General features: G+C 40.2%; 1 protein-coding gene across 2 annotated transcripts; it reads right to left on the bottom strand.

Annotated features, from left to right (window-relative positions):
• Positions 1–2319: 2319 nt before the first annotated feature.
• Positions 2320–23735, bottom strand: anxa5b (annexin A5b). Of its 2 annotated transcripts, none has more exons than XM_048259238.1 (13): positions 23668–23735; positions 23300–23338; positions 19780–19864; positions 18177–18271; positions 6074–6187; positions 5824–5914; positions 4936–5015; positions 4805–4855; positions 4473–4566; positions 3992–4087; positions 3316–3374; positions 3089–3211; positions 2320–2916 (listed from the first exon to the last, which is right to left on the bottom strand). In XM_048259238.1, the coding sequence occupies exons 2-13, from the start codon at positions 23300–23302 to the stop codon at positions 2854–2856; spliced, it is 954 nt and encodes a 317-aa protein (XP_048115195.1). In that variant the 5' UTR covers positions 23303–23338; positions 23668–23735; the 3' UTR covers positions 2320–2853. The 2 variants fall into 2 exon arrangements, with proteins under 2 accessions (XP_048115195.1, XP_048115202.1); XM_048259245.1 differs by having other exon boundaries at positions 23661–23681.
• Between the last annotated feature and the right edge of the window lie 112 nt (positions 23736–23847).

The following is a 23847-nucleotide window of genomic DNA, read 5'->3' as shown; positions in this document are numbered from 1 at the left end:
AAACTATGTCACACATTAAACACTAACATAACAGAGAAGGTCCGCACACTTGCTCTCCATTTATTTTAATTTATTTGAGTTCAATCCCAAAACAAAAACAACAACAGAAAAAAACATTGTTGGGGATTGAACTCAAATTAATTAAAATAAACGGAGAGCAAGTGTACGGACCTTCTCTGTTATGTAGGATCTTTGACTATTGACTCCTGCCCCTTAATTTGGATGTGCGCACGTTCCCAAACTAAAACACAAAGCAGGGTTTTTATGATAACAACATTGACGGATGTCAGATGTTAGCTGTTATAGATCTCCTTTGCACAAAGAGGTATATGAGCTATTATAATAGTCAGATGGACTTATACATTCTTCAAAAACTGAAATAATAATGGAAATGAACAAATTACAAGAAGCTTTGAACTTTGAAATATATGTTATTTTATTTAATTATTTATTTGTATTGCTAGACATGTATGGCTGTCCTTTAAGCACAGCCAAGTGTACTGTATTTTTGACTGGTCACTGTGTATTCTTTTTCTAAATCTTTTGGCTGGCCACTGTTTTCCTTTTCTAAATCTTTTGACTGGTCACTGTGTAGTCCTTTTCCAAATGTTTTGTTGTCTCTACTGCTCCCTAGTGGGCATCCTTACTGCAATGAGAAACATATCAGTGACCTGACCTTTCTTTTTGTATACTGAAAATAAACTAGATGTACTGCATAGTGGTACAAAATGACCGCCGCTCAATCCTCTGCAAAATTAAATCACGCTTGTAAATTGGTCTCCATCTTCTACTCCATCCCCTACTCTTGAAACATTTGTGTATGTAAATGGCTGTTTGCATATGTGTTTTTGCTTTTGTGTATGTGTGCTTCTTTCTCTCTCTGTATGTGTGTTCGCTTGTGAGTGTGTATGTGTGTGTATGTGTGTTGGGGGGGGTGTAATGGTGTGTGTGTGTGTATGTGCATGAGTGCGTGCATTTTTTTTTTCCTGGGGTGCAAGATGAGTGGTTATTTCAATCACTAGTGTATAATTACATTGCTTCCTTTAAAATTATAAGTTATTCATGTTCTTACTCAGAGCATTAGTCTTTGCGTTTCCATGGACACTGGTTGTCTCTACTAGCTTGACCCTGTATGACCTCAGGAGCCTTGAACTACTAGAACTAAAAACTACAATTCCATCTTCTTACAGTAACACCTCATAGGAATTCCCCTTTTTGTCAACTTTCAATGTACTGGTTATCCAATTATTACAAAGAGGTACCCAATTTGTCAAAAACCAGAGGAATAATATTCCCTGCATCTCATCCATCTTCTCCAGCCTACCCCTGGGCCCTGAGGCCACATCTTCACTTCAGAGTAAAGTAGGCTTCCTCCATCACTGGTCTCCATCTTTCCTCCGTCTTCTCTATGGCCTGCATCTTACTGATGTGGAACTTCCTGCATCTTACTGATGTGGAACTTCCTGCATCTTACTGATGTGGTAGTTCCTGCATCTTACTGATTTGGTAGTTCCTTCCTGCATCTTACTGATTTGGTAGTTCCTTCCTGCATCTTACTGATGTGGAACTTCCTGCATCTTACTGATGTGGAAGTTCCTGCATCTTACTGATGTGGTAGTTCCTGCATCTTACTGATTTGGTAGTTCCTTCCTGCATCTTACTGATGTGGTAGTTCCTGCATCTTACTGATTTGGTAGTTCCTTCCTGCATCTTACTGATGTGGTAGTTCCTTCCTGCATCTTACTGATTTGGTAGTTCCTTCCTGCATCTTACTGATGTGGAACTTCCTGCATCTTACTGATGTGGTAGTTCCTTCCTGCATCTCTGCCCTCCTCCACTCTGTCCTTGATGCTGTAATATTATCGAGTTGGATGAGACTGTAACAGGCACATTAAATTAACCACTTATCTGTTCCATTTCCGATATCTATAACAACATTTCTCAAAGTCAATATTAAACTATTCTGAGTTCTACTGGTCAGAATGGCAGTTAGGAATGACCATGTTGACATTCTTATGTGGTATTTCAAGAACTTTGCAAGTAACTACAACTTGTTAGATAGATAGAGATAGATAGATAGATACTTTATTGATCCCCAAGGGGAAATTCAAGAATTGAAATTCATTTGTTGTTGGATTCTATCCAGTGTACAGCACTGTATAAAATACAATATTATGATTTGATGAAGATTTTTGCCCAATTACTTCATACAGAAATGAGTCCAGGTCATTTGCCTGGCAGTCACGCTACACTCAACACAGGAGAACAGTTGGGAATGACTTGACCAGCGCATGTAACTCGCTTCATGTCACACAAATGCAGCGTATTGAAAATGCCTTTATTCAGATATGACCTTGAGCACCTCAGTGGCCTGAGGACACACTGCATTGACAGAAGCATGATTCAAACAAGGCATGATCGTCAGTGAAGAGCACTGTGCAGTCTGCTCTTAACAGCCCCAGAGATTCAGTCAATGTCTGTTAGTTACCTTCAGATCAAATGTCCACAAGACAAATGATTTTCTTTTTTTTAGAAACAATGAAGTTTGCATGCAAAAATATCTGAATGATTTCAGTATAAAATCATGATTAATAACAAACACATAAACTTGTGATTATGGTATTAGCAAGTATATATGTATATAATATATACATTGACTGAATCTTTCTATATGTAGTACACCAAATGGAATTTAGTAGACCATAATGAGATTTCACATTTGAATAGACAAGTTTAAAATGAGTTACGAAGAGTCATTATTGCATTGATCTGTCTCCTGTGCTTGTTGTGGACACACCGGAGTGCCTCTTGTGTTCCTCTGTGAGCTGAGACAGGGTGAGATGGCTGAGCAGACTATGAGTCTTCCCCTCCACACAGCAAGAGCATGGCTTTGCGGTAGTCCCCAGAGGTGTCACCCTACACACACACACACACACACACATATTAGTGATGCAATGTTCAACACTGAATTGGGAAGTAACACAATAGTGAAGTAGCATGATAGTGGAAGTGAAAAATATTCAGCAGCACAAAAGTCTGTGACTACGCTTAAGAAAATGACTATGTGAGTTTGCAATGGATACAACACCTTGATCATGGCATGTAAGGAGGTGGCAAACATCCTTCTGAATTCTGTGCGAATATCCAGCATGTCAACCTCACTGCGAGACACCATGATTCGGATGAGAGTTTGGTCGTCAGTGCCTGCCCCCTAGAGGTGATTAATGGAAGTGCACATAAATTGTAGAATGATAGAGCATACATACAACACAAATTTACAGGATTCTTTTTTTGCCAATATTTCCATCATCTCACCTTCATAGCAGAGTAGAGCATCTCTGCAAAGTAGGCTGGCACGCTACGGGCACACTTCACTGGGTGAGGAAAATCGCAGTCGTTAGATTTGACAGCTTCGCTACTAGAGTGTTTCTTATTCACTTAAAATGTCAGAGTTAGTCAGGGTTATGTTTCAGATTGGGGTTATATTCAATAACTGTCTGTTGTGATATTCCATTATGGCTCCATCAATTCACCGGATTAATTTGTTACTACGAAGTTTTCACTGTTAGGGTGGAGGAACCATGACCAAGTCAAAATGTATTTTGGACAAATGGCTTGAATCAGATTTAGTGTGCCCAAGCCAAGTGAAACTGCAGCCTATTCAAGAGGAGTAAAGTAGGCTATAATTTAGTTAAAGGTTGTAGACAGTGTCTGGAGACTCACATCTTAGCCTGGGGTGTAAACAAGCACAAAGGGGAACCATGTGGGTGTCATGTGAAATGAACTTCCATTGATTTGTGTGTGTACGTCTATGTGATGGAAAGATGGAAGGAAGGAAAGAAAGAAAGAAAGAAGAGAAGAAAGAAAGAAAGAAAGCAAGAAAGCAAGAGACAGACAGACAAACAGGAGAATAAATATGTGTATAGAAGTGTATAGAAGACAGAAAAGAGCAGAAAGCAAAAGTAAAGAGAGAAATGCTGAGATAACGGACCCACAGCCAGCAGGATATCTCTCAGATTGCCCGAGGTTTCTCTCTGGATGCTCTCCTCAATCTCAAAGCCAGAGATCTTCATGTACGCCTGAAACACTACGGAACAGAACACAACGAAAACCATCAGAAGGACAGCAATACAGCCACACACAGCACTATCTACCACTACCACCGTCATGTGAGGTTCCAGTGTTTATTTGAGGCTATACTGACTGATGCCCATGTACAGATATGTGCTCATGCATCATCTTGCATAAACACATCTGGGAAGAGATTGCTATACAAAGGTGATGTTTAAAAGTTTGACATTGGTATTAATGTTCGTGAGATATGGGTTGATGTAGCATTGATAGCAATGTTAGTGAAGTTATTAATGTTAGCATCAATAACAGAATGATGTTAGCGTTAATATTGATTAATGAGTATTGCGGAGTGATGGGTAGATTAATGTTGACATGGATGCCATGGTGTGTGTACGTACCCCTGCGGAGGTGCTCAGCACTGCGGTTGCCCATGATGGAGATGAACTGCTCCTCATCAGTGCCATACTTCGCCTCTCCTGCAGCAAACAAGGTCTGCAACATGGCAGCACCATCAACCACAGGCACAGGTGTGCATTTTCAAATGGCCATGCAAACAAGGCAACGTCCAAGAACACAGACATGCGCCAATCACACGCGAAAAGAAAATTAGACCAGGCATCTACCAGACCAGGTCAAATAAAAGAATAAAAGTAAAGGTTTTACATTAAGTCTTTGTCTATACACAAACGTATGAAAAATATACGCACATACACACAAATGCATGACTGACCTGAGCATCACTCTCGATGTTACCCTCCTGGACTCCTTGCTGTCTGCTTGCCTGAGGACAGAGAACCCATTCAGGACCACCCAGATAAAAGCGTGTGAGCGAGAACATGTCTGTTTAGAATGAGTCCTGACCTGTAACAGAATCACCAGCATCCTCTTAAAATGGCCATCCGTGTCTCCTATGATGTCCTCCTCCAGGTCATCATCATATTCTAGAGAGAAAAGCACATCATCAACATCAGGCCCCATCTACACCCAGCACAATAAAGCAACAGGTACTACACCAGTGTCTTTGCAAGTTTGAGACCAATTCATATATCATCTTACTGTCCGGTGCCCGTGTGGTTTAAATAACAAATAAACATGTGTCCATCTGTCTGCTAATGGGTCTGTTGGTCATAAAAAGGTGTGTGCCGGCTTTAAAAGCCTGGTCTGAAGTCAGTGACACAGCATTTCATTATCAAGAGCTATAGCTTCTGATTTGCCCAGTATGTACAGTAGTCCCTAGCAACACAAGTCACCATGTCAAGTGTCTTGTAGTGTGAGCAGAGCAGAGCGCACAAGCACAGCAGTCAAGAGTTATCAGTTGTGAGGAACGACCAAATAAAGCATCTAGCAGGAGTTACCACATCGTACACGACTGAGAAAAATCATTAAATAATAATGTCTTAAAGCAACAGATTGTAGCTCTTTTAACTTAAGATAATGGCTTCAAACCACACTGATTTATAGTAAGGAGATTGTAAGGAAAAGCCAAATGGTCTATCTCTCACACTGCTGCTGAAATCCTGGAACACTTGTTATGCACTATGTAATGTTGTTGTCATAGTTAGGAGCATGAACCTTTTAATGGGTTTAGACCAATAGTAGCACTAAATGGGTAATCAGTATGTATGATTGACAATAGGGGTATTCCTATCATTGTCTTACTTTAAGGCTGTATAATGTAGCTCTATACTCATTACATTCATGCTTATGATACCTGGGACTCCATGTGAACAGGGCGACCCTTGACCTTACCTTGCTTGTAAGCAGCAATGATCTCTCGAACCTGATTGGCTGTTCTGGAGGCCAGGACCTCAATCAGTACTTTCTCATCCGTCCCTGCTCCCTGTGGACCAGAAATAATGAGGTGAGCCACATCCTCTATCACTGCCTCATTCCCTGTCTCAGGCTGGCTTTGCATGGGTTTCAACAGTAGTTAGGTTGTGTGAATGTGTGTGTGTGTGTGGGGGGGGGGATTATACAATCCATGTTTGTGTGTGTGTACCTTGATGGCGTTCCTGAGCAGCTCCACATCATAGGCAAGGGGAGAGGTCATTAGACCCACCATAAGAGTCTCGAACTTCCCACCCAGCTCCGACTTCAGGTCACCTACCAGGTCCTAAGAGACCCAGAGAGATTCAGATCAGAATCACAAGCCCACAGCAGAGCACTTTAACAAGCTAATTTCCACACGGAGCCAGCCAGCTCGTAACATGGGGAAACCAGAGACCACAGAAATGTAAAGACTGTTCACTGCTATTGTCCGTGGACGCAGTAAAATGGATGGGAGAGGCCCCTATGCAACCACATGGATGTTGCGTTTGCGTTGACATTGTTTGTAATAAAAATGTAGGGCCTTCAGTATGATGGCCATCTCCTTCTCACTCTCCTGGTCCTGTAGGGAATGGGAGTCCCTCCCAGCACTTCTACTATGTCATCACACCTCATCCCCACCTCATCTGCTAACACCTCTTTATTCAACAGCAAGACCTATATGAGGGCGTTCAATGTTGTTGTTTCCTATTTCAAAACTACCTCGCCAAACATGAAATCCCACTCATTCTAAACCTCGTCATTCATGGCTGACAAACAGTATACGCCCAGTACGAAAGGAACTCAGAGCTGCTGAGAGGAAATGGTGTAAATCCAGAGATAGAAATGATCTCAGGAACTACCAGTCTGTGCGATCATCTTTTTCACCCACTGTTCATCCACACTTGCAAAAAAGGCATTCTATCAGAGCAAGATTGAAAGCGTCACTAATAGTAGAAAACTTTTTTCCACTTTCAAGTCTCTTCTCAATCCTCTACCATCACCATCAGCTACTTCACTGTCAGCAGATGACTTTGCAACATTTTTCATTGAAAAAGTTCCTAAAATAAGTGTTTTATGAACCTATAAGGAGGGCTTTGCCTTGTGTTGGCATGATGACATCATTGGACCCAGATTACAATTCACCCTTCGCTAAGCCACACCCGAAAACCGCCACAGGCCAATCGTGGCTTAGCAACCCGTCACTAGGCACGGGAGGTCTGAAAAGCTTTTCGAGTTTTGCCATGTTAACCTGTGGAGACTGAAGGCCTGTGGGATATGAAGGGCACTTATTTGGATGTGTGGTGCCCTAACCCACGTAAAGACACAGTGAAATAACATGTTACACTATAGAAACATGATATAATTGGGAACACATATTGTTCTAACTATAAAAATGGCATATTGCATGATATTTCCATAACCGCGAGATACACGCTTCACGATAAAGGCAAGACGTTGTTAACAGATGTTCACCAAGATGTATAGCCCATCAGCAATCTATTAAAAATAACACCTATTTGAAGTACCATTCATGATATGTTGTCAAATATTGAAGTTGTGGGAAGTACATAGCTTACATGGTTTCTTTCGTCCCCCATGCCTGTTCCATTCATTCTGGCCAGGAGAGTCGAATGAAACAAAACGCACATTCGACTTCTGCTTAAATAACTCATGAACGGTTTTGTTCAGAGATGAAATTCCAACTGTATTTGACAGGACAGATGACAGATGGATAGAGGACAGATGTAGGTTGCTAGTGACAAAATATTAGCTTCCAGTGTGCAGGGATGGATTACTGCACGGGCCTACCGGGCCCAGGGCCAGGGGCCCAAGGGGTCAGGGGGCCCTGAAGCCCAAGCCTTTGCATGGAATCACTGCCTCAATATCAACAAATCAGGATGTAGACTATGAATCTGATTGCATTTAGTATTGGCCATCCCCAAAATGCACCAGAATACAGGAAATCACATCAAACAAATTAAACATTTTCTGGGGGAGGACCCCCAAACCTCCCCTCCCACATATAAGACAATAAGTTGGGGGCCCTTAATACATCTGGGCCCAGGGGCCCGAAAGTTCATAATCCGCCCATGCCAGTGTGGTACGATGTCTTTGTAAATTACATTTCATTGAAAAGTCCTGGTTCTCCCCCTATGTAATAGACGTGCAGGGTGCTAAAGCTTGTCAGGCATAGCAACATTAACTAAGGACTCAATACAACTAACTACGTACTCAATATAATCACAGAAATGTGTGTGCAATGCGCATGCCCATTCTTTATTCATCTCCCTTCTAAATTGATAAATTTGTTTACGAACACAAGAAATGTTCACAGCCAAAATACTATCTTTATTGTTTTTGTAGAGAAGGCAATTACATTTGTATTTATGCAGGGTACAAAATAGGCTTCGTTAGGCCTATTTATGACATTATTTATTTATCCATTAATTCATGCTCAACATTTATTCATCTTCGACTCAAAAGACATTCATGGCTAATGTCTGAAACACTTTGTGACACAATGCTATCCTTAACTTTCACCAGCAGAGGTCCTCATAGAGTTCTGAAGCTTCGAGTACTGAACCTTTTTTCGATACAATTGGATTGAAAGCTTCACTGGTTCAGAAAGCTTCAGTTCGCCATCACTACTACTAAAACCAAAGATGGTTGATTACGAAGATACTTTCTCTGCCCCCTCTTTTGACTGCAACATTCGAATTTCTGGGCAAAAAATTATATCCCGAGAAAAGTGGATTTGAGGGGTACAGCTCCATAGGCCTCCATTCATTCTGCACTTATTCGTGAGCGCCCTCACTGCAACCAGTTCAGAAACCGGAAGTTTCCCGAGAGTGGCGGTTCTCCCCTTATTAGACATTAGGCGTGTTCGACTTGAGGCAGATCTGACTTGGTCTGGCTTTCTACGTAAAACGTGATCTTCAGAGGCTAGCCGGGAGGAGCTACAACAGAGGGCAGCTCATCCCGGACAGACAGGCTACAGTCTGCCTGACGTGACTTCAGCGGGAGATATCAAAGGAATGTTGTTTGCAATAAACACAGCAGAACTTTCATTCTTACTCATTAAAATGAGCATGATGACTGACAAAATAAATTCTTATTATGTAGTTTAAATAAACCACTGTTGTCATACAGTTAACAGGCCTGCATTGTAGCACATAAATTCAATATCAAGTGTTTCCCCTATATGTGTGTCTATCTATTTAGCCAACAGCAGAAAATAACAGAATATCCAAACGTTTTCAGTAGGCTAGCCTACCATTGTTGCAGAAATCACATTATAAGAAGGTATCCCTTCGATTTCTGTTTATTTTCGCATATTCCAACATAAGGAAGCAGCATGAGACTCCCGTCATAATCGTCATGAGGACATTCCTCCTAAATGGCCCTATCACGTCTTTGAACTGACGTCATGAGGGCGTGTTTTAGCTCGTGCAGCTCGTGGAAGGCATAGACATAATATACATAGACGCCGCATCGACCGCTACTCCTTACTAGCACTGACGAGATTTGGAGCCGCCATCTTGGACCGGTCATCCACTCCACTCAGTGTAATCTGTTTGGCCTGTGAGATGAGCTGTCAACGCACTTAATTAATCATATCTCACTGAATACCGAACAGATTCTCACTCGGTTTTTTTTGCTGCAAAGGTCATACATGTAGCTATGATACAGGACACATGATTTAGCGTATTTTAATATTCATAGTGGGTTTAACAGTAATAGAATATTCTGATATATGATTTAAAGTGACCTGACGTCCGATATCAAAACTGGGAACATAATCCATGTTTGACAGCATAGACAAAACTAGTTTGATACAAGTTTAATGAGTTAAATATAGTTCACAGTTGACAGAAAAGTTCCATCAACAGCATTATTCACAGAAAGGTTCTATAAACATTTAAGTGAGATCAGTGCCATTCAGACATCTGAGGGGTATTCCAAGTAGGCCTATGTGGTTTAGTGACAAACTTGGGTAAATTGACAGAATAAGTTGTAAACCTTCCAGTAGAAAAGCTGTATACAGGAAACATGGTTGTGTGTATTTTAATATTCATAGTGGGCTTAATAGTAATAGAATATTCTCATATATGATATATTATAAAGTGATGACATCCAATATAAACACTGGGAACATAACTAATCCATGTTTGACAGCATAGACAGAAACTGGTTTGATACAAGTTTTAATGGGTTAAATTGACAGAAAAAAATCCATTAACATTTTCAGTTCAGTGCCATCAAAAATAAAGTTTGATGAACAGACATTGGTGTGGCATAAGTAAAGGAAATGGAGTAACTGGGTTCAATATCAACAGCATTTGTTAGACAAGTTCCATAAATATTGTAAAGTGCAAGTTTGTAGGTTTGTTTCTGATCCTTAAAAACAGACATTGGTTTGGCATAGTAAGTGTAACTTCATCAAATCAAAAAAAAAAGGTGACTTGTCACTTGTACAGTGTCAATGGGTTCATCAACAGCATCTGTTATTTACAGTTCACAGAAAGCTTTCAGCCCCAATGAAGAGATTAAATAAATAAGAATTAAGAAACATTTTAGAAACTGCTAAGATCAGCCCCGTTCATTGCAATCAGTAAAGAATCGGGAGTGTCTTCACAGGCTCAGTGAGACAGAGGTTACTGTCATGCAGTTGGTTCTATGATTTCGATAACTGGTGCATGTAATTTTGTATGTTCCCACCTTGCTAAAATTGCTTGGGTACACTTTGGCTAAGAAAAAGTGCTTCAGACAGCAGGTGGGCAAATAAGATAGCAGTACATAGTGAAACTGGGTAAACTCCCTAAAAAAGGACCGAGTCAACCAGACGATGGGGAAATGGGACACAGAGTGGTGAATGCAGGTGATGAAGGTGGAGCTCATAAATCAAATATTCAGTCACAGTGTAGCAGATGCCCTCCAATACTGCAATGAAGAGCTGCACCTTCCTCAGTTCCAGGGATGTGAGGAGACTATTCAGTTCATTCACAGTCTCCCTTGAGCAAGGCAGTTGTTCTGGGGAGATATAAAATAAATAAATGAATAAAATGAATAAAGGAATTTGAGAGGCATCTTATTCTTGTTAGGGTAAATGACATGTGAATAATACAGTGTTGGGCAAGCTACTTAGACATTGTAGTGAGCTAAACTATCAGTTACTCTGCTATGAATAAAACACTACACAATACTACCACCCAGTCAAATGTATTATTAACACAAACACAGCAGTAGGCTAGTTCTCTACATAGGAAGCTACTTTAAATTGTGCCAATTACACATGACAAGAAAAGTGTAGCTTGTGTGGCTAAGCCACTTGATAAATAAAGAAGTTAAGCTATTGAAAAGTTACTTTATTCAGAAAATAGTGAAGCTACCAACACGCTTTAGGCTACAAGTAGCAGCTAGCAATTGCCCAATAATATAGGCTACAGTCTGTGCCACTTGTGTAAAATTCGCCAGCCAAATCTAGTATGATTTATTTCTACAATAGCCTTTTTGTGTCAGTTGTAATCTAAGTCAGTGTTATGGAATATGACTTATTAAGTCTCAGTTCATAGCCAGGTGAACACCGAGTAAACAGCCTAGCTAGCTGGCTACGATTCTCATACAGTAATATCAAAGATCCTTGCTCCTTCTCAACTCTCTGGTAATATTCTATTCACAAAATACAACCATTAGTACGGTAATGTTAAAACTTACTTGAGAAAAGTAAATCCCCCGAGCCCTGTTTGCGATGGTTCGTCGATTTGAGCAGGAACATGCTGCACAGTACTGGCATCTTGTGTCTTCTGCTGCAACGCAACGAGGAGTATGACCGGTCCAAGATGGCGGCCGCATTTCTCGTTTCCAGCAGCCAATGCGGCGTCTATGTATATTATGTCTATGGTGGAAGGCAACTGCAAGATCTGACTGCAGGCTAAGACTCCCGCGATATTTTAAGGTCATGTGACATGGTGTCACGGTGGTAAGTCCCTCCCCGGCTGACAGAAGTCGGACAGAATTTCTAACCAGCAAGCATTGCGTCCATCCCAGTATGCATTGTGTTCAACCCAGCATGCATCACATCAAGTCAGATCTGCCTCAAGTCGAACACGCCTAGTCTCTGGCTGCACAGTCTCGCCCACAGCCGATGTCGGATGTAAAAATTCAATGCAATTTCTCTATTGACAATTGCAGTATAAGCCATAAAAACTTAACTGCACGTGGTAGACTTAAAACCAGCTACGGCTGTACTAAGCGATTGTATGCTCCTATAGACACCAAGAGTTCATGGGGCACTAACCTTGTTTTGATATAAATGTCTTTTATTCTCTTTATACTCTTGTAGTCTATGAAGTACTTCATTACCCACAATCCTGAACAATCCCACAGTGATGCCTCTAATTGGTGGAAAGGCCGTTATGGTCATAGTTTGAAACTTTCTCAGCGAAAAATATTGACAAAGATGGCGGAGTCTTTTACTGCCTATGGCGAAAATCTTAATGTGATTAAAAACTTTCTTGACTTTAGTGAGTGTCCAAAGGGGTGAAAGCTACTTTAAATCAGGTCACATCATTTACTGTTGTATCCGAGAGTCAGTTTGTGTGTTTTGTAAGGGCCAGCATGAGGGACAAGACCTACAAAGTTGTGGTGAGTTAAGCAGGGAGGTTGGTAACGTTAATGCTGCTAGCAGTGCTAGTTAACATTAGCTAGGCTACTGTAGCTTTCATACTGTATGATTCATATCAATCATTAAGCTAGGAATACTTCTTCGTGCATTTAATGAACATTTTGTGTAATAATTCACGGCAAATTAATAAACTGAATATGGTGGTCCAAGAGCAGACCATGCACCAGTCTATGCATCAGCCCGACTGAGCAGTGATGACAGCATAGGATGAGTCAGGTAACGTTATGAAGCACGTTAACCGCTTTCACACACACACACAATATAAAATACACAATGATACATATAAAATTCAATATCAAAACACTATTATTTACACGATTACTCCTGAAATAACTGCTATTAACTGCACATTCACTATATCAGAGCCCGTCTACGGAGAGCCTTGGCACTTCCTATTAAGCCTCATTGTATCGACATTGGTTGCAGTTCCATTAGAATTCCACTGGGGGTGATCGCGGGTGAGTGCAGGTTGAATGGGGGTCTATGGAGCTAGATGGCTAAATGTATCTCTTTCACCTGCTTGTCATGGAAGAATCGTAGATTTTATTGTAGTTTATGCAAGTTCAATATAGATTTTAGATCTAAAGTTGAATGAACGAGTACTTTTGTCCTTTTCATTTCTTACAGGTTGGGTCGTTGTTGCCCATATCACGCTAGCATTGTGCTAATGAATGACGTCATTGACATATTTGAAAGGCTTTTTAGAAGACTTACGTGACTTAAAAAAATATAACAATCAACAGTGGGTATTTTCTTTGCCTCTCCTAGCGAATGCAACATTCAAATTACTACTCAAAAAATTATATCAAGAGAAAAGTGGATATTGAGGGGTAAAGCTCCATAGACCTCAATGCATTCTGCACTCGCCTGCGAGCGCCCTCAAGTGGAATCTGAGGAGGAACAGCAACCAGTCCAGAAACCGGAAGTAACCAGACAGTGCCAATTCTCTTCCTATTAGACATTCTCTGACTATATAAAAATCACAGTTTGGAGGAAAGGGTTCCCCATCGATATATGAATGGCCATGAACACAAGCATCTATGATGCACTAAAAACAAGGCATGGTTAATAACTTGCCGCGAACCTAGACAACCGTTTTGATTACATAGACTCATAGCCTATACCTCGGTTACGGTCTCGTTTAGTAAGCTAAGTAGCCTGATGCGAACGAAGCCAGCAACATTTAACTTTATAACTAGGCTACCCAGATAACGTGTAGCCTATTTGAAGCTTATGTGATGTAGGCTAGGCTACTTCCCCATCAATAATGTGTAAATTGCCATGAACACAATCATCTACAATACTTGAATAAGGCTTGGTTAATAACTAACTTGTCGAGAACCTAGACCGTTTGACTCATTAGACCCTCGATTACGGTCTCGTTCAGCCTGGCACGGTCTTTGTGAGGCTACTATGAAGCCAGCAACATTCACTTCTCTAACATATAACTTTAAGATAATATGACTTGTAGGCTAATATTAGATGTAGGCCTACTTCCCCATCGATACTGTGTGAATTGCCATGAATAAATCATCTAGGCTACGATGCACTAACAAGGCTGGTATGAATCAAACTTGCCGAGAACCAAGACAAGATAAAGGGCTCTTTTTTTAAACAGTCTACTTTTATTGTCAAAAAAAGGCGCCACGCGTGTGAACCTAGCCAGCTTATGTGATCGGTTGATTACAACTTGCCGAGAACCTAGCGAACTGTTTGACTCGTGTGGCAGCCACGGTTACGAGGCCCGGAGAACCTAGCGAACTGTTTGACTCATTTCGCAGCCACGGTTATGAGGCCCAGAGCCATACAGGCTCATCATAGTTTGACTGATTATACTACCACTCCAGTAGAGGCGCTAATACGCGATACGATGAAAAGTAGTGACGAGAACACTCGAGCACAGCCAATCAAGCCAGTGTTGCTCTGTATGTGAAAACGAATGATGTTAGGAACACTAAGTCGGTTTTTGACGTTTGGCACTCGATTCTCCCGGCTCAGTGACACGAACCGGGTTATTTAACCGACACTTCGGTCAGTTAGTCAACACTATTGGAATACATCAACGTAGGGAGCGAAAAGGACTTATACTTATGAAATCTTTGAGCAAATGTAAATAATAGTTTAGCCTATTAACAGGAGTGTCATTAACGAAGTCACAGTGGAGTAGGTTGTTATATCGTCAGCTAAACTTTAGTCATAGATTTTGTCACTTGAAATAGGCTACGAACGTACCCGAGTCAAACTGTAGGCCTAGTTTAGTAGGCTAGACATGGTTGGGTCAAAATCACTATTTTTCAAACACTAAGAAGGCTCGACATAACTTGAAACTTTGATCGAAGCATCATCAGTGTCTCTACATATGAACTCGAGCATTAAGAACATTGTTCGTGTACACATAGTTTACTAAAAAGAAAGATTTTAGACAACTCACTCCTTGCAAGATGGCAAGATGGCATGAAAGCAGAAAAAAACAAGTGAGTTGTTCAAAACCTCTCTTTTAGTAAACTCTGTGTACACCAACAATGTTCTCAATGCTCGAGTTCATGTGTAGAGACACTGATGATACTTCGATCAAAGTTTCATGTTGTGTCAGATTGTATCAAAAAAGTAGTAGCCCTATAGGAATCCCATTCAAAAGATCATTTCACCCGAAAACGACAACGCATACAAGCTTAAAAGTGGCGCTTTGGACGTACTTATGCATTTATATGAAAGTTTGACTTGGGTACATTCACAAAACACAGAGAGTCTGGTTTCCAGGCTAACTAAACCCCTCTTCTACTGCACTTTTTTACCCCTTTTGGACAAAAGTGCCTGCTAAATACCATAACCATAACCATACACAAATGTAGGGTTGGGAACGGAAATGTTAGAACCGATAAGAATCAGAACAAACAAGCAGAATCGGAACTGGAATTGGAATCAATACAATTTAAACGACACCCAAGCCTTGTTCAAATGTGTGAATAAGATTTAATATATGATACTATCACTGGTTAATCTACTCTCATGTTATGGGTATCAGTGGCAGTTGCAGGCGTGGTGGAGCAGTGGTAATGCCACCACCTGAAAATCGGTCAACTTCAGGTTTAAATCCAAAATCTACCATTGCTAGTCTATGTTGCTTTGAAAATAAGTGTCTGCTGCACACCAGTGAACTTCAACTTTAAATTTGAACTTTAACTTTAGTAACAAGCAAAGAACAAAGCAGTGAAAGGGGAAATGGAAAAGAGAAAATTTGGCAGAGGAAATTTAGTCATATCTCATGCCATGAGAAAAGGGGAAGATCTGAAATCAAAGTAAAAGACAAAGTTTATAATTATGTGGCTCATTTGAAAGCCATGTTTACACAAGCCAGTTGTAAAGCCATGTGAACAGGAACCAGTGGTATTAACAGTGGGTAATAAATATGGTGTATTGCTTTAAACAGAACAAACAAAACATATTTTGATGCAGCACATATGTTTTGGCAATTCACTTCAGAGTGTGTGTGTTATCAGAATTTGCCGTTCAGACCAACAAAGTGTAAGATATACTATAACGAATTAATTAGGTTTAGATATACCGCTTAGACCGCTAGATATACATTAGGCACTATAGGCTTTTTTTTCTTCAAATTACTGCATTCTCTCCCTTTTGTTCTTTACACTGTGGGGTCTGAATCAATTCTGTGACACATTATAATCATGTGCTATTGGGCCAGCTTAATAGCTGAAGATAAATTACCTGGATCCACAGTAACATACACTCATGCTCTTACTCATTTTAAGAACTCTTCTTAAGGTGCAGAACTTTCTACATTTCATCACAGCTTTTAACGTAGGTAATGTACCTTTTATTGATTTTGTGGCAAAGGCATTAGATAGGTGACTTATTATGAATCACATTTGACTTAATGGTTGGTTGGCTGAACATGTAAAAATCCCAGGCATGCATGTTACTGAATGTACACCAGGACCTGCAGTTTGAACAGGCTTAGCTTGAGAACTACTAATGCAGTAGTTGCAGTAAGTGTACCTAACAGAATCACTCTCTAGCAGAAGAGAGTATTGAGTTATACTGAACATTCACCGCTGATGCTGAATGCTGAGGTTAGGGCCATATGCTCCAATAAAACGGCATCACTTAGGACCTGCAAGCTTTTCAGCTTATCACCTCCACCAAGCAGCCTGGTTTTTCTGTCTGGTTTGCTTGTTTGTTGCTCAGCAGGATTACACAGAAATTATTGGCTTGATTTTCACTGAACTCAGATTCAGTTAATCTGGATCACAAGGTGGCTTCATGACTTAATTTTCACTTTTGTTAAATTAACAATGTAGGAATTCCCCTTTCAACATACTGGGCTACCCATGTAGTGAGTGGGTACTCAAGGGTCATGTTCAATCTCTGAAGTGCAATACCAGGCATTCCAGGTGCACATAATTTCAGATAGAGAATTCTGCCTATTATAAGTCTGTGTACTGTACAATATTTTTTAAAGTAAAAAATGTCTTTGTATCTTGCTGTGTGATCTAAACCTGCTCATTTTAAAACTACTGTTGTAGTGTGTGCCGGGATTGGCAAGCTACTCCCAGTGGGGAGGGTGTTTATTTGTTAGTTTAATTTGCTTTACTTCATACTATTTTTTTATTGTCTGGTCTTTCAACACTAAACCTCCTGAACTTTTATTTGAATTTATAAATAAACCTTGTTCATATTTACTTTTACTCTTAAGTTTGAATTAACTGGTTATGCATCCGCATGCCCCTAAGCATTAACAATATTGATTGTGGTTTTCACATGTTGACTTTACAGCAGGTGCACTTTTACTACTTACAGTATTTCACTGTTCAAATTCAAGTTGAAATGACACAAGCTACTTGCTTGTCTATGATGCTTGACTTATTGAAGAAACCTGTTCGGTGTACAGGTTTTTAGACACAAATATGATCATTCTGTAATTTACTGACAAAATCTGACTAAACACTCCTTTTTTCTATACATAATCATATAGATTACCACTGAGAACTCAATGTTTGTTTGAAAAGTCAATGGGTATTATACTCAAGGATTTCCCTCCCTGGATTTCATTGTCTATACTGCACATTATACATGTTTGGACATTATTTCAGGGTTTGACTAAAGAGTTCTCTAACTATTTGTAAATGGCAGTTTCTAGACAGATACATATCTTCACCAAATACCCTATCTAGCCATGTTAAAGCAACACAAAGTGAAAAGTTACATGCATTGCTGACTGATAAGATTTATACTGTTGTATCTCCTGGCTGGTACTGTGAATTTGTATATTTTATTGCAAACAGATTTTGCATACTGTGGTTTGCATACACAAAATTGTGCAATCCTTAGCACCCAAATGGATTCAACCAGAGAACCTTGATATGAAGAGTACCATATGTAAAGGTGCTAAGGACATCCAGGGTTCTTAGGTTCCTAGCAAGAACACTGCGAGGAAGGAATCCTATAACATTTCTGCTATAATGATAGAATATATGATATATATATATATATATATATATATATGAAGAACCTTTAAGACAAAGACATGTTTGTATGTCATTTGTACTGACATGTTTTAAAATGTGGAATGGATGTACTGTTGGGTTACCTTGCCGAATAAGGTCTTATAGGTGGCTTTAATTTCCTGCCGTTGGCTGTTACTACGTGCGGTCAGAAGCTGAATAATGGTGTCCTCATCAGTGCCTGAAAGAAATATAATTTTAAAAAAAAACAAATTACTGGCATATTAATGACTTCAGAGAACATGCACTGTGTAAAATGTAGCACATTAAGGAACATTGCCTCAAGAATCATTTTGAAAGTCTGGGAAAATAGGAACAGGAAACAGTCTTTTATTCTTCAAAAATGTTTGCCTTTTTAAATGATAAGCTACCCACTCCAAGTTAGAGTTTATGTGCAAAGTGTCTCCCAACTCATTCATAATTGCTCTGCACTCGAGAACAGATTGCTTTTTGAAGTATTTAGCATAGGCCATTATTGGGGGATCCTTAAAAGTGGACGTATAGATTTCTAAGCCCCCAGCATAAAACGTATTAAATGACTGTGCTGTAATGATTTGCCAAATGTCCTTCCATTCTAACACCTGCTTTCCCTTCCTCCTACTCAACTCCACTCTTTTGCCAAGTGGACCTTGTGGACATCAGTGGTTTCAATGGGAGCCTATAGCCACCTACTCATTAACACAGAATGACAAAAGCAGAACACACACCCCATTGTACTGTCTGCACTTCCTCACTTCTCCATGCCAGCAGCCCTCTCCCCCACTACATCTCCACATTCATATAACCAAGTTTACCTTGGGGTCGATATCTTAAACTCGAGGCAGCTTAGTCACCTACTTAATAAACTGAGCAATCCCTACTCAGTGGCTGGTCTGTTATTGCCACATCAGGTAATCAATTGCAGAGGATGATGATGAATCATGCGTCATGCCACCCATTCCAGCATCACATGATAGGGTCAGCCAAATTTAAACAAAATCAAATAGAAAACAAACGGGTCATTCCACGTCAGTTCAACCAGGGCCCACGCACTTAGGTCTCAAAAAATTCTGAAAACATTACCAGGTGTACCTATGTTACCCAGGAGACACACTGTAAAATTACTCTTATGTAAGATCAATACTTTCCAAGATACAGCCAGTTTTACAGGGGGAGGGCTTAAACAGAGCCCAGCCAAAAACTCCAATAAAATTTGTATCAACTTTGAGGGACAGCTATAACCATGCAGGATTATCCAGACCAAACGTGACGATTTTGCTACATACTATTCCTATTTATGTACCAGCATGCAACATTTGAGCCTCCTACATGGTTTAGTTCTTGCGCTGTGGGCTTGTGAACTTTGACAAAAAAAAGAGGCTGGACAAAATCGACACCCCCCTCCCCCTGTAAAACTGGCTGTATCTTGGAAAGTATTGATCTTACATAAGAGTAATTTTACAGTGTGTCTCCTGGGTAACATAGGTACACCTGGTAATTTTTTCAGAATTTTTGGAGACCTAAGTGCGTGGGCCCTGGTTGAATTGATGTGGAATGACCCAAACAGAACTATTTCCTGAATTAAAAGTGATGATCTTTCAACAGACAAAAACAAATACGTTTTGCTACATGACTCAAAAATTCCCTAAAACACAGGTTCTGGGAGGCACCTCAGATGTAATGCTAAGTTTCTGGTTGATTCAGACTCACCTAAGCCCTTCATGGCCTTGTTGAGGGCTGCAGCATCGTCGCTAGCTTTGAAGCCAGGGTGGGGTTTCACGGTGCCTCTTCCAGCCTGGCAAACACAACAAACACACAAACAGCCACACAATAAGAAAGAGATTTTACTGAAATGTAGTACTGTCCAAGGGGTGTCAAAATGGGGAATTTCATACAAGTAGAAGAAAAAAGGTATTCAATTTAAAATAGCCGCTGCATTTTTGCCCCTGTCATGTTGGTCATGTTGTGAGAATACTTTTTCAGCTGAAATGCACTGTCCAGTGTTACAGTACTACACAGATGAGCACACTTACATGTGTCTGTTCTACGTGCTCAGATTGTCTCATATACACAATGTTTGTCTTCAGAGTGGTTAGCAGTCCGCTACATTTTTTTACAGCAGTTTTCCACTTGGAAAGTCTGAATGTTTGGGTGGGCCTGCATTTAAAGGGACAGGCACAATGGATGTAACAGCAGTGCTCAGAAATGTCTTCCTTTCTTAACACAGTCCCTTGGAAATACATAAATTACAGTTAAAAATACAGGAAAAGCCATCTCTGATTAAGCCTACATCTCTGATCAAGCCTTCAGCATCAAGGCTGAGCTGGTAGACAGTTTCCTCCAAATCTCACCTTCATCTCCGTTCCTCAATCCCTGATTTATGGTGATATGAAGATAAACCTGTAGACTTTATTACATGTTTTATGACACCATCACCACACACAACCTGATGAGTCGCTACGGAAATAAATGACTTTCATATCAATGTGTGTTTGATCATATCTTTGTTTAGCAAATAGGTTATGATTAACTTATAGGTTTGTGTGTGTGTGGTGCGCGTCTGTCTGTCAGTCTGTGTCTGTGTGTGCAATATGTGCAATGTGCAATCAATAGTATTGGTGCACACTCTCCCACACACCCTAGTTTCTCATTAGCTCACAGCAGGACACCTGGGTACTGTTGAAATAGATCTTCAGCAGCAATTCATTAACTCACTATTTGGTTAGATAATCTCAGAGGTCAGTTCCTGCACCTAGAGGAATACAATAAGGCATCCCAATCAAGTTCCTTCACAGAGTGCTCCCTCTGGAAACAGCCATTCGAGCAATAAAACATTGGAGACTACCAAGATAGGGTGTGTGGTGATGAACACAAAGTTATGGTCACACCATGTTAATTCATCTAATTAGTTCATTATCTGAATGCTACTGAGAGTATCCATTGCTGAGATGCCATCAGACTATGTTAGGTGGAGAAACCAAACAGTGAAATGGTATTTTTGTAATGAGCTGAACCACCAGTCTAGCAAAGAATTTTGGGTAATCTTGGTGAGTCATCCCTGAAAAAGTGTCCAGAAATGTTTCTCAAACAAGGGAGATCCCGTGTCTGTGAGGAATGTCTGAAAAAACCTCTCTCTCTCTCTCTCTCTCTCTCTCTCTCTTTCTGACTCTACATCATGTGCTCCTACGTTCACTTTCAGTCCAAGATGCTGCTCTGGACTCAATAAGCAACTGCTGACCAGCTAAGGTGTCAAGGGAGGCGAGTCATAGGCAGCACCATCTCCACCGGGGTGGAACCAAATCCAATATACTGTATGAAACTAAATGAAAGAGTAAATGGAAAGCTGGACACATGATCTACGGTGTGCTCTGAGGGACATAAGGAATTTGGGGAGTTTCGTTTGTGTGCAGCAGTGGTAAGGTTATGACTCAGACCCAGCCTCTCCCATTCTGTAGGTCCTATCCCCAACTTGCACTGTGTCTTGTTCCATACAGATGTTCCACTAAGGAGACCACAAAACATTGACGTGTATGAGTCACTGAGCTGCAGCTAAATGCACTTGTTAAATAAACTCATATTACATATTAAATTAAATACTCATAAATACATATTTCCAGCTTGTTGTAATTCATTCAAAATTACATTTGCTCCACCAACTGAGAAATAATATAGTGTGAGTGCCATACAAACATCAAGTCACCTATTGGTATACTTCTCTACGTAATACGAATGAAGGTAGTGATTTTAGAGACAAATGATAAAACAGGATTGACTCCCATCCTCGGATAGGAATGCTTGTTTGGACTTCTACAAACACACACACACACACACACACACACACACACACACACACACACAACCCATATTAATCTATCCATCCCAAAATATCTCCATAGTCTTCCTTTTACAGCAAGAAATGTTGCTTTGGCAACATATCAGATCTCACGTCTGTGCCCCTGTTTCTTTTAATCTGATTTTTAAAAAAGACAACCATGTAAAGAATGTTTTTTACAGTACAACACAGCACCACCAACTCACATCTAAACAGAGACCCTAAACTAGCTGTGTGCGTGCTGTGCAGGAGGATATATGAGAACTTTATCAGTGTTTATAGAGCTACAGCATGTTTACCCACTGGTGTCATCACATGGTGCAGAACCACACCCGCGTAACTACAGCAAACGACATAGTCTTTAGGGCTTAGATATTCCCCTAACCAACGTGAAAGGGTAGGAAGATGATGTGGAGAAACAGTGAGAATTAGAGAGGTGAAAAGGGGTAGACAAGGTGGGCATGGTGGTGAAAGATAAAGTGGGAGTGCAGGAGTGTAGACAGACAGAGCGAGAGAGACAGAGAGAGAGAAAGAGAGAAAGAGAGGAAAAGAAGGGATCCGCCCTACTGGGCAGTCTGCCCACACAGATGAGTCATAGACTCACAAGTCTGAGGCCTGGGTAGTAGCCTACAAACCAAGGAAGAACCGCTCTGCACTGTAAACTAGGAGGGGAAAACTCATCTGAACCGTTACTTAGTTTCAATATATTTCCCGTTCAAAATCTTGTATTTATGTACAACTAGGACAGATATAAGAAAACCTTCTTACCCACAGCAATAGCACTTTACAACGACTCTCCTTTGAGTAGAGAGAGACAACTCATCTTTTAATCTTTTATATCTAATATGGAGGCAATTGTCTTGATTTATGTCTTATTAGGCAGTTACACTTTGGTACTTGGATGTGTATGGTACCCTCTATGATGGTACCTTGACAGCTATCATATGCTATGATATCTATCTATCTACCATTGTTTTCTTTCCTCTGTTTCTATCTAACAAGCAGCTGACACATAGGTGATCTGTTCTCTGTAAACAAAAGTTACAAAACACCCAGGTCTTCTAAGCTACATCTTAGGCAAGTTATTACATAACATTAAGTTTCCAAATTGAAAAGGGCCGAAAAGTTACCAGTAGGCTACTATATATTTTCAGTTTCTTTCATAGAGATAATGTATTATTCATTATCAACCCCCAGTAAAACACAGTATAATTTATCATGTGAGTCTCAATGATTATTTGATGTGGACCTATAGTGGGTGTTGCCTGGATACCATATCACAGTAGTAGCCTATGACCACGTTTGACTTTTCTTTAAAACTAGGTCTACCTTCTGCTGTTAGGCTAACCTAATCAACTAAACAGTTGCCCATCTTAGAAATGAGAACTTAGAACTTACCATTGTAAATGTTGTCTTTTAAGCCTTATAATCTTCAAGCTGAAACCAAAAACCAAGAAATAAAATTAGTATATAAAAAAAACCTGTAGCCTACGTTAAAAGTGTGCAACCAATGCAATCACCTATGCTAAACATTGACCAATATTTTGGAATAACATTGCATACAGATATTGAAGATATAAGATATAAAGAACATAGAATTTGGTGAATGTCAAAAAAGAGCTTTTTTACGACCTCTTCCACAAACCGTTGTCCAATACACAGGTACACTTTACCTGTTGTGGGCATAGCTTTACAAGTATAGTGTGGAAGAGTAGCCAACTGTTATTAAAAGTGGAACAGTTGTGACAGTTGCACTCACAGCTTACCAAGAGGATAGTTCGCTCGCCGCACACAGGATCGCCGCAGGAGAAAGGAAGCAAAGAGAAAAGTCAGAGTGGAATAAAACTACTAGGCTGAACCACACCCCGAAGAAAAACTATAGTTGTCGGAATTATGGGTAGTGTAGTTTTCAAACTTCCGCATCACCCTCCTGACACGCTGTGACT

This window comes from Alosa alosa, chromosome 1, assembly GCF_017589495.1.
Source record: "Alosa alosa isolate M-15738 ecotype Scorff River chromosome 1, AALO_Geno_1.1, whole genome shotgun sequence".
NCBI lineage: Eukaryota > Metazoa > Chordata > Actinopteri > Clupeiformes > Clupeidae > Alosa > Alosa alosa.
Note: the sequence above shows the minus strand (reverse complement) of the source record. Positions and strands in the feature narration are given on the sequence as shown.

Excerpts from the sequence above, each read along its gene's own strand:
- anxa5b (XM_048259238.1), bottom strand. Across the intron at positions 6,188-18,176 it reads ATAAGACCTTATTCGGCAAG|GACCTGGTAGGTGACCTGAA; the intron begins GTAACCCAACAG and ends TGGGTCTCTTAG. Across the intron at positions 5,016-5,823 it reads CATTGCTGCTTACAAGCAAG|AATATGATGATGACCTGGAG; the intron begins GTAAGGTCAAGG and ends TTTTCTCTCTAG.